Source organism: Ammospiza nelsoni, chromosome 1 (genome assembly GCF_027579445.1).
Source record: "Ammospiza nelsoni isolate bAmmNel1 chromosome 1, bAmmNel1.pri, whole genome shotgun sequence".
NCBI classification, from domain to species: domain Eukaryota; kingdom Metazoa; phylum Chordata; class Aves; order Passeriformes; family Passerellidae; genus Ammospiza; species Ammospiza nelsoni.
In genome coordinates this window covers 15,329,846-15,341,811 of record NC_080633.1, presented here as the reverse complement: position 1 = coordinate 15,341,811, position 11,966 = coordinate 15,329,846, and the positions used below count along the sequence as shown (strand labels likewise).

At 39.8% G+C, this 11,966-nt stretch overlaps 1 protein-coding gene across 2 annotated transcripts in view; it reads right to left on the bottom strand.

The window, feature by feature from the left end:
• Positions 1-2,373: 2,373 nt before the first annotated feature.
• ARHGAP12 (Rho GTPase activating protein 12) overlaps positions 2,374-11,966 on the bottom strand; it is a 75,167-nt gene continuing 65,574 nt past the window's right edge. For both annotated transcript variants that reach the window (XM_059467122.1, XM_059467114.1), the window contains exons 14-19: positions 11,711-11,830; positions 8,783-8,881; positions 6,658-6,735; positions 5,707-5,841; positions 5,337-5,439; positions 2,374-4,930 (exon numbers count right to left, since the gene is read on the bottom strand). In XM_059467122.1, the coding sequence (XP_059323105.1) occupies positions 4,756-4,930; positions 5,337-5,439; positions 5,707-5,841; positions 6,658-6,735; positions 8,783-8,881; positions 11,711-11,830 (710 nt within the window). In that variant the 3' untranslated portion in view covers positions 2,374-4,755. The remainder of the gene's footprint in view (positions 4,931-5,336; positions 5,440-5,706; positions 5,842-6,657; positions 6,736-8,782; positions 8,882-11,710; positions 11,831-11,966) is intronic.

The window sequence follows — 11,966 nt, the reverse complement described above, 5'->3', positions numbered from 1 at the left end:
ATCAGTGGCCAGGAAACACTGCCAGGGGTTTCATTCCAGTCATTTGGCTGCAGCACTTGATGAACTAGACAGGCTGACCAATGTTTAACATGTATTTTCCAATGCCTGATATAAGAAATGACAGCTTTTAATTACAGTACTTAATTTTTTAGGGGACAGCTGTTTCTTTCACATTACGAATTAACAAGCTATTCTGAGCAGATTTGTACTGTGCAAACAGATCTGAACTAGCTATGAAGATAGTTTAGCTTGGAGCTTTATTTTTTTGGCATACTCCCGCTTTTGAGCCTCATGCATTTGTTTCTTCTGTGTGCTGAGGTTGTAGCAGACAGGACCACCTGTGCTTCTCAGGATCTGCTGCCACAAGGGCTGGATCTTGGATGGGGCCCTCAGTGCCACCAGAACAACATTGCCAAACTGAGAACAAGTTTATTTTTTTATTGCACAGATGCTGGTTGAAGGGACACAGTTCTTGACTCCCATTGGCACTCAGGTGCTTGTGTCCAGGGAAGTTAGACACAAGTGCATCCCTGAGGAGCTGACACACAGAAGCCACTCCAGAAAAGATGGAGAAAGGCAGGCACTGCTGCTTTGCAATGGTACTTAACTCCACCTGTTTGCAGAGCAAATGACCCTTAAAAACATAGCTGGGCCTTCATCTGTATTTTAAGATATGCAAAGGAAGAAAAAGAGAAAATAAAAAGCAACTCCAGCCCACACTCTAGGCAGCCGGGCTCTCTCCCAGGTCTCTGGCCTAGATTCCTGCAGTTCTGAGTGAATGTTTCTTTGCTATCTTGCTTGTCCATCACACCTGCTTTGTCTGTTGCCTTCAGTGTTCTGCATTTACTTATTCCCACACTCAGGATCTCTCTCCCCTTCCCCAGCCCACTATATGTTAGTGTAATAAGCTGTAAAATGAGATTCTATGAAAAATAAAACTGACACTGTACCAGCTTGTTCCACTTTGCATTCTAAGTTTGCTGAACACAACACAGATTTCTTTTATTTTTTTAAAGTAGCAGCTGAAACTAGAATCTGTTTGGGGAAGTTGTAGGAAACTAATATTAGAGCTGCCATTTAATTCTCAGGGCAATAAAATGGACTGAGAGGCCAAGTCGCCTCTGAATGCCTTTCATGTTGGTTTGTTACACAGTGTGAGCTTGTTTTACAAGTGCTCTGTTTACAAGAATGCTGGGGGAGCTGGAGAGGGGGGGAATGTTCATTTAAGCCCCACATTCACATAGGGCTACTTTTGTAAAGGCCTGATCCAGTCCTACCAGCTTGTGCTTGCCCACAAAACTTCCCAATTGTGGAGGCTAATTAAGATTCTTCAGAGGAGCTCTGCTCTCCCCAGCGGCTGCAGGCAGCCTCATCAGACATGCTGTCCCTCCCCCTGGGCCGGCAGAATGCCCCACTGTGCCTGCCTTACGTGATGCCTTATGAATTAACCAATTGATTCTGAAAATATCACTGCTTTAGGGCTAAATAAAGCTGTTCCCTTCAAGGGGAAAAAAGTCAGGGCCCAGCATAGGAATAAACTGATACTGTGTTACCTATAAACTCCCTTCTCTCTCACGCTGCAAGGAGAGGATTCGCTTGCCAGGATACAGTGAGTTGAGTACAAAGGGAATTTATCGTGGATTTCTGTGAAAATAGGGAGGCTTTCCTGAGCCTGGACAGTTAAGCATGACCTATCCACTTGCAAGTAAATAAAGTTTCCTGCATGCAACTCAAAATTAAAAAAACTAGTTTACCTGAAATGGTAAACTGACTGTGCATATTTGCCTTGCCTTTTTTGTGCCCACTTCTCTCTCCAGCTTCAAAATGAAGAAACCTGCAATCAGTACAGATCAAGCACAGCTGAAAGTTGCTTGGTACTACTGCTGTGTAGCTGAACACAGCTCTAGTGCTGGAACAAATATTTCAGCTGGCACCAATGCATAATATTGCTCCTCCAGTTTCTCTTGAGTGGTCATGGGACCCAAAAATTTATATTCAGGTTTTAAATTGCTTTTAAACCAGAACTAAATCTGATATAGAGCCTGAACTGAGGAATATAAAAAATTAACTATGTTTCATCTGATACAGATAGCTTTCCCCTGGTGAGTTTGTGCAAATCCCTCATTTTGATGACTTAAAAGAAAGCTAACTGCAGGAACAAGACAAAATCTTTCAAGCACTGAAGAAACCTAATGTGGTGACATACATAGTTTCATGTTGGCCACAACAAATGTACCATTAGCTTGGATTTTCTCCTCTTCTGAATGTCTCAAGTGTTTGCCTACACCTCCTTCAATTAAAAAGAATCCTCTCCCCTCCCCAAACTAGAAATTAGAACATTAAGACAACTTCGCTGCACAAAACCATACTAGATATTGTAATAACAAAATGCTTTATTTTTGGGGAATACAAGGAAAAGTGTGACATCCTCATAATCAAATTGCTTTAAAAAGGCATTCTTCCTTGGAAAAAGGTAACACTTGCAACAAAAGGTGACCGGTGAACAAGCCCTCTCATGTAGCAGCAGGAATTCTTCCTTTACAGCCAAAGGCAGGGTTTGAATAATGCACAGCCACAGATTCCATCTCAGTCAATATTTTCTAGCAGGTCGGGGCACAGGCTCAGCACTGCTCGGTGACAGCCCAGAGGGAGGCTGACACCACACGTCTGAGACAGGGCTTTCACAGCTCTCACCCAGGTCGCTTTGCAACAAACCACAAGACTTCACCATTACCACAAGAAGACACTGAGAAAGCCACAAGGTTACTAATCTCCTCGCTCATCTCCAAAAACTTTTCATGCAAGCCTTATGAAGTTCTCGTGAAATTCTCGTACCATCAGTCTGGTTAGAGCTTAGTGTGTCCCCACAGGTCCCCTCTGCTGCCAGCCAGGGCTGTGTGTGACAGGGACACAGCAGAGCCAGGGCTACTGACACAATCCCCTCCTCAGCGTAACTGCTTCCTGTACAGCGGGCTCCAAGCTGGGATGTGTTTCAAAGACTGCAAATTTATATCCATAAATTACTTCTGCCCTCTCTGAACCTCATGTTAGAATTCAAGTTGTTAAAGAAGGGGACTGGGAAGTTCCTAAAATTGTCAGGTTATAAAGTAGGCATTCATATTTCAGTCCAGTGTGACAGCTCTTTGTCACAAGTGGTATCCATCCATGCTAAGGGGTGAGATACATTGGTCTTGTTCAAAGGGGGCTCGTGTTGTCTGAAGTGGGTATGGTAAACTCTAAAAGAACTATTGGTTTTCTTTATTCAGGTTAGACATAACAAGTATGTCAGATACAGCAGTTAGTCTAGAAAAATACATTTAAAAAAATCTTCAGCAGACCATGCTCCCTGTAACAAAATCTTTCAAAACCAATTTTACAAATTATTCTACATTAATGTAAAAAGAAAATCTTAAATTTAGCATAGTGGATTCCATCAAACATCTATCTATCAAAACATGACTTTCACTATCTGCAGATGTTAGAATTCATAATACATTTTTCTAATGTATCCTGTACATATTAAATAATCTAAAAGGCTCTTCTTGTAGTGCATTAACAATTTAGCAAGCACACTCAGTATTTCTCCAGTACCATTTGCATTACAGTTATTTGCCCGCAAATGTAATTAACATCTAAAAGTGCACACAGTTAGATCTCCCTCCCTCCCCATAACCTGTTTCCCTGCTGAAACCCAGACATCCACTGGAAACATTATGCTACTGTAGCTAATCTACCCATGATTAGAAATGTGTGACTTAAGTGTTCTTCAACTATACAGGAACTGACTTATATACAGGAATCAAAAGGACAGCCTGTATTTACACCAAGAATGAACTTCCACTACCACAGCATTAAATACAGTGTTACAGTCGGTATTTACTTAGGACTTTAGCTTTAGATCAGTATAACACAAAACTTAGCTCAGGACATACCCTGAAAAAATGAACATGTTTATTAAATATTATTTCTATTATGTCCCATGACAAATAACCATAGCTGGATATTCTTACAAGTTCAGTGTTTGAAATAGTGTAATAGTGTGCTGCTCTATGAAGCAGCAAAGAACTTCCAGAGAGGCTGCTGGGGAAAAAAAGAGGAAGAAAGAAAGAAGTAAAAAAAATTCTGAAAAACAAACAAAGGGGGAAAAAAAGGCAAAACAAAAACCCCAACAACAGAAAAACAGGAAAAAAAGAAGAACAGAGGGCAGCAGACATCAAGGGAAGAATTAGATTTAAATAACTAAACCAAGTCTAGGACAAGTCTAGGACAATCAGGCATGCAGAAACCCCTTGGAAAAGTGTCATACAGATCTAAGCAGGCTGTAATAAACAAGCTTAAGATGTAACTTCACTGAATTTTTCCATACTGGGAAAAATGGTAGGACTTTCCCCCATCATATGGAAGAATTTTGAAATTAAATTCCAGATTATCCAGTCTGAGATTATTAGTTTTACTCTCCAAGAAATCCAGTGTATGAACCTATATTAGATTTTTCCAATGATGCTTTAAAAAGGCAAACTAGAAACTTTTCAATTGATTTTTTATATTGAACTTTTCAAAGAAATCTGAAGTGTTGTCTTTAATTTGCATTAAAGTGGTCAAACATTTCTCCTGTTTCTTCCCTCCCCAAAAGTGCAAAAAAACAAGTTGCTGCTTGGTCCACAAACATAAAACATCGTATACAGCAAGAGGTTTTTCTTCTGATGGGGTACTGCTGCCAACCCATCACTTCCAGTTTCTCCTCCAAGAAAAATGTCAGCGTCCAAAGATGGAATTCAATTCCAGTAGAATTAACTCTACAATCTGATTCTGGTATACTGTGTGGACTGCTATGTTACCAGTCTCTTTCTCTGGTTTTAATAAGGTTGGACCAAAAACTATTGCTACACTTTGATAGGTCATTCGGTTCTTTTCTCCATTTTCTACAACTCTGAAAGAGAAAACAATACACAAGAAGAGATTTATCAGTGTTGGGGCAATAGGATAACAGAAAAAGACACATCCCAAAGCAAATGGCTATTCAGAGTATTTATTTAATGAGCAGTCCTGCTATTAAGACATACAGCTGCTGTAATTCCCTTCTCTATGAAAAAAGTTCTGTTTTGAAATGTCATTCTTGGTCCTCTCATAGTCCCTGTAAAGGACTTGGCAGCAAACATCACAACTATGCAACATACTGTCTCTATCTGGTGCTCTGCAAGCTCATATCCAAACAGACATGCTTTGTATCAAGTCCAATATAAAAAATGCAGTAAGAACAGTCACTTGGCACTTTAAATTGGATTCTTTAAGGAAAGATCAGCAACACAAAGCCTTTCCTTCTACCTGTCACTTACCTTTTCAGGTGTCTAAAGAGTACCTGCATCGTGTCCTGATTTGGTTTTGGCAACTGTTTGATTAAATCTTTAACAGCAGGGACACGCTGCCGTGGTTCTTGCTCTGCAAAAGGGTGAGGTTGAGAAACAAAAGTTCAGCATTTTTGTTTAAAACTTGAGCACAGAATTTCAGAGGCTGGGCAGGAAAGCCGCGGTTTGCGGCGCTAATCCGAGATAGGACACTGCCACCTCCCGGCCAGCCCCGGCAGCACCGACAGGAATCCCGGCAAGTCACCCCGCTCACAACCACAACATCCTTCTCATGGCCAAAATCATGTTTGAAACTGTACAGGACTTATCCAAACACCATGTGCAAGTTCTCCAGACTTACTAATTGCATTGACAAAGTCATTGAAGTGGTTGTAAGTGAACAGTGGCTCTGGCAATTCTCTGAAGAACATTTTTAGAGCTCCTGTAATGACATGTATATCTTCCCATTTACTGTCATTCAAGTCCAGCTTCTCATCTGAGAGAGAGAAATAAATAATTAATGATAATACTACAACTATAAAGGGTCTTTCTACAACTATAAAGGGTCTTTTTCCTTTTTCCTTTTTTTTTTTAATAAACTCAACTTTTCTTCTGTACTTATTGATTTCAAAGCAGTGAAGACTCCCTCTACTTCAGCACATTCCATATCCCAGTCTGGGATACAGAGCTGCAGCAGCAGATGGAGATGGCTAAACTCTGCCTACTGCACTACATACAGTTCCCCTACTCCTAGGGCATTTTCCAGAAGGGAATAGGAGCTGCTGACATAACACAAAATTTACTGTTAGATCCTGTCAATCAGGAAATGAGAGGTCAGATTCTGGATGGGCTATGCTAAGATACTGCCAGAAGAAGGGGTTTTATACACAGAGTACAGTGAAGAGGAGCTAAGCCCTCTCCCCACTAAAAGGCAGTAGCAAATCTCACTAAATAACCCATAAACTTACAATTTTAATGTTAGTAAAAGCTCAACATGCTTGCTGTTTTCCCATAAGGCAGTGAGATATTTTGTTTGAAACAATTCCCCTTCCTCAAATTCTATTACCATCTTTTTTTTAGAATTCTGTTCTAGCAATGTCTCTAAGGTTCACATGAGACTAAACCTCCAGAATATCAGGTTTTTCAAGTAATGTATGTTACACGGTCAGTTCTGTAATTCTGAAGTAACTTTACTTCAAGGATGACAGTAATTTCTCATGATATGTTACAGAGAAATCCTTTTATTTAGCTTTCTATGGACTTCAAGAATCTGAAAATATATGCCATTGTAATATAACTGGAGGAAGCTTACCATGATTGACTGCAAATCTCAGCTTCTGTATCACTGCAAGATTGCCACTAACTCTGTATAAGCCATCAATATCTAATCCTGAAACAAAGGGATAAATCAATTTTAATAACTTACATATGTATAGGTCTAGTAGACCTAGTAGCAAAATTAAAAGCAAAGGAAACCCACCTTGTAACAAAGAAATTAAAAGTTAAACTAGCTTGTTTTGATGGGTAGGGCATATAAAACAGAGGGGTTTTAATTTGCTGGCACAACTTTGGCAGCATAAAGCTCAAAGTAATCTCTAAAACTTCCTATTCAAGTAGTAATGAGGCAACAGCTCCAAGTTTCCCCAATGAGATCAGATGTCTTGTTTAAGATGCTCTTGGTGGGTGGGTAGGGAATACACGGGAGTCCAACATGCAATAACCAGGTATTTTGTGGATACAATGTTCAATTTTTAATGTATGGTTAAGAAAACCCAATCAAGTCATGCATAGAGAGCATCTCAAAGTTGTCAAGTGACCAGGTTTACAAGAAGGAATGATGCACATGCACACTCAGAGCTACCCAACAGCCCACAGAACTAAAATGGGCAGCCCCTGCCTCACAGGATTGCACACTCGACCAGAAAAGAAGAAAACTGTGTCTCTGTGGTTGCTACTGCAGTTACTCAGCAGTGATTAGGAGGTAAAAAATTTATCTGAAAAGCCATTTGGATGCAGCAGGTGAGTCAGTGCCACTGAGAGGGTGAGTGTTGCCAGAATACCTGCAAGTGCCTGTAGCTCCTCAAGGAGTTGTCTGATGCAACAGAGCACAGTTACCAGCACCATCTGACATATCCCTTTTCCCCAAAATCCACTACAGAAAGAACTGATCTGAAGTGTATTGGCAGAAGGAAGAAGACTTGGAGAGGTAGGAAAAAAAAGCTGTTCATTTCTGTCAGCTTCCCCTCAGGTATTTAAAAAAGGAAAACTTCACTATCTTCACTGAAGTCCTGCCTTTAAAATAAAAAAAAAATAAAAAACCAAAAAAAAAAAAAGGAACAAAGCAAGGAACAAACCCCTTTCTCACAATCTTCAGATCACAAATGGAATAAAGCCTGCAGCCACAAGCAAGGTGGCAGTTTGTCAGACTGGAGTAATGCAATGGAAGCAGTTTTTCTCCCCTCCCAGGCCACAAGATAGAAACACTGACAAAGAGGACTAGAGGCTAAATGAAGGTCCCATGGAAGGTGCCTTAGAATTCACATGTACTCCCCTGTAACACTTACCCTGATACTCAAGGGACTGTTCTCAGATTAACAGACTGGTAAATATCTGAATGATGATTATGGAGATTCCATAATCCCCTCTCAGTCATCTTTTCCAAGAGATAAGGCAAAGACAACAGCAAGAAACAGGCAAGAAAACCCACAGAGACTATAGCCAAGCCAGGAGTCACAACCAACAAATTTTCGACAAAAATGTGAAGATGTGCTTAACAGCAGAAAACCCAGAATGTCACATGTAGCTTTCAAACAAAGTGTTGTCACTTGTTAGGTAGGAAATACATATTTTTCAATCAAAGCAAACAAAAACTGAGTCAATATGTGAACACTGATAATCTCCAGAATTGCACAAAATACAGTAATTTGTGTAACTGGCTGAAGGGCATCAAACAAGCAGGCTGGTCTTCTGGCAGTCAGTGCATACACAGAGCAGGAACAGAACTTTTTCCTCAAAGTTCATTTCAAGGAATTTTTAAAAGAAGTGATTGCTAGCATGCTTAAACCTTCCAAAAATGAATAGTTGCATTTCAATAGTCTCATTTTTAATCTGGGGGAAAAAAAAGAAACTTGATGAGCCGAGCTCTTCTACTACTTCTTGTACTCCCTCTTCCTTTGAAGCCTTGCTGCCAGGGGGCTGTCCTGCCTTTTCCTCAGCTTGAAATACACTCAAGCAGATTAGGTTCTCAGATATAAGATTTCCTTCCCTCTCCCCACTTTGGATCCCACCTGTGTCCTCACTCTTGAAAACCCAATGCTAACTCCAGATACAAGTCTCAGATTAGCTTCCCCAAATAAACCAACAGCATTTTAAGATTAAATGTTCAACATTAAGAGTGGTGAGCTAGAGAGATTTGTAAACAAAAAATTCAACCATACCATGTTCCTCAACATGCTCAATGCACAGCTTCACGAACTTTGGCACCGTGCTGTTTTCTCTTTGACACAAGCTGGTGAGATTTGAACCAAAAACTTGATCTGGAACCAAGTAAAGAGACTGATTTACAGTGGAACAGGACACGAGTGACAGAACTAGTTCAGGTTAAAACAAACCTCTACAAAGGGCAAAGTCTACTGGATACAATTGTTGCAGTATTGGAGAGGAAATAGGAAAGTTTTGAAAAGAGTTCTCAGCAGCTCCCAGCGAGAAAAGCTCCCAGTAAGAAGAGCATCAGCAGCTACACGAGAAAGGAAGTTTTGCTACTGAAATCCTTTTAATCCATCAGGTGATACTTTATGAGTCATTTCATCAATAATGTTATAAGAAATGTAATGGATGCAAATGTGTCCTGTTACACTCCATTCCTGTCCCAAGATCAACATGCATTTATTGCAATCTTTGTTAAAAATTCAAAGAGATTATGAACTTTAACCGGTGTGAAAGCTTTTGGCATTGCTTGGGGAAAGAACCCTGCAAAATGTCATCTTTCCTGCACCCACTGTTTAACACAGCATTATATATTACTTTATTTTAATGTAGAGTCTTCTGACATTATTAGATTCTGATGCAAATTTGTAAATGACAGACTTTTACCTCAGAGCTCTGAATGGATGCAAATCTGACCATGCACAGGCAACCTGGCTGCAAAGTCAGAATCTAAATACAGATATTTATGGGCAATGGTAAATCTGAATCTTATTTTCAAAACTGCACAATTCAGGGGGAGAATTTTCCATCATAAAGTGAAGCAAAATTGAAAATTAGCTTGGACAGAGAGGAGAATCTTGCAATGTCTCAGTGAATTAGCAGCATGTAAATTCTTCTTGCTCAGATTGTTATCACCAAAACCTTTGATAGATCCATTTCTATGGCTTTCATCAAAGATGCCAAAATAATAGATGGCCTCTTCTGTTCAGATGCATGAAGGTGACATGGGGTCTTGAGACAGAAGCAAAGATTCCACTCTTAAACGGAAGGGGTGTTTGTTGGTTTGTTTACTCTGTTAAATTAGATACATAAGTGGCCATCTTCCCAGCATCTGGTGTGTCTTACTTCAGAGCTTCTGCAAAAGAGACTGCTCTTGCATTTGCATCATGCACGGCACCTAGCCCATTTTTCAGGTTCAATAATTTCAGTAGATTAACAACTCTTACATCTCGACCAGTGCTTTGGGAAACCCAAACAGCACACCAAACCAATTTTACAATATGAAAATGGGCATTTAATGGCATTCTTAGCTGGATGTGATCAGGCCAGAGGTCCACACCACCTCGGTGCTGTGGCAGCTACTCACGCAGCGAGCTTTATAAGCAGAATCAGTAGCAAAGGATTGAAAAAGCCCACGCAGCAGAAAGCCAGGCTAGCATGCAGCTGTGGCAGGTAAAGCAATGCAGATTAGCTAGCAGAAGAAAATAGTAGCATGTAACAAAGTAATTTGCTACAATTACCTTCGACTTTAATAATTTCAACATACACAAAAGTAGTATTTTTTCTTCACATCTTAAAAGTAATAACTGTACTTTTGATTTTCCATGTAACAAAACTTTTACACAGTTCCTTCTCCACTTAGTGCATGCTGTTTCAAGTGGATTTTTTTTCTTCCAGAACTTTTCACTAGTTTTTCTGCTCATACTGGATTTGTCAAGCTTTCCATTTACTAGGCTTGTTCTGCAGCAGCCACCAAAGTACACTGGGCTTTTAAATGAAGACTTCTGTATTCTTCATTCATACAATAAATGTAAAGCTGTACAGTGCCCATCCAACTTTTAAAACTTACACCATGCTTTTAAATAAAAACCAAACTCCTCATTCCTTAATGCCTTTATTAAAAATCCAGTCATTAGCACGCACATGTACAAGTTAAACTTGGCTTAGTGTTCACTGTTGCCAATGTCAGAAGTTATGTCACTGAGCCATGACATGAATATTAAGTTGCAAAGCAGAGCAAAATGTCAAAGTCTGGGAATAATGCTCCCTTATTCCAAACAAAATTTCCATCATTTACAAGTAAATTATATTTGCAGATACACAAATATATCAAATGCCACATGCAACAGAAGCACACCTGTTAAAGTATGCAGTGAGGCAAATCACAGTAGGATTTGGTCTGGTATTTGCCTACCCATATGCTATTTTGACCCTAGTAGAGCACCACCTACAAGTCCTGCTAAAGCATACAAATAAATAAATAAATGAAGTTTTACAATGAGTACCAAGTCAATAATTTACACAAACACATTAACTGAAACCTGTGCAAATACCATTTTGTCAAATTGTGACAAAAAGAAATCTTTCATAACTTTGATTCAAGAGTATCTGAAACAATTAAAATAATGTATACATTCAAAAAAAGTTATGGGAAAAAGATGTTTGAGTTAAGACTCCTGTAACCTCATCCTGGTTTCCCTAAATATTTAATTTCTTATGATATGGCACATGATTGTCTGGTTCCACTCGGACTAAAACACCCTTGGGTGAGCACACGCACTCAGCTTTGTACCCAAAGGGCTGCTCCTTCCCCTGTTTGCACAAATGAGGGTCAGATATCTGGATTTCCAGCTCAGTAGGGTGGAATGCAGTGCTTCTTAGCTAGAGAGTCCAAGTCCAAAGGGGCTCCTGGGCCCCCAGTTCTCACTGCAGTTCGGCCAGCACGGAGCCGAGGGAGAGGCATCCTCCGAGCAGTTTAATGGCCAGTAACAGCACTCAGAAGTACAGCAATCACCAGTTCCACTATACATCCAAGACTTGTTAAACCAACTATACACATGTATTTTACTCTGAAACTAGACCATTTTAACCCCATTTTACACATGAACTACTAAATTCAGCTTTTCAAATTATGTCCTTTGTTAAAAAGGTTCATTTACCCTTAATGTAGCCTTTTTCACGGACAGCTTGTAATGTAGGGCGCCGTGTAAGAAACTTCTTGAGCTTCGTTTTGGTCTTTTTCTGATCTGTGGAGTCTATATTGCTGGGTGCTTTCACTGCTGAAAACAGAAACACATTTGGCATTACTACCCACAGAACCAACACTGTATTTATCAGCCAAGGAACCAGCATTAGAGAAAAAAACAATTACGCTCCAAAACACAAAAAATCTACTCAAATTTGCAACTCATTCCT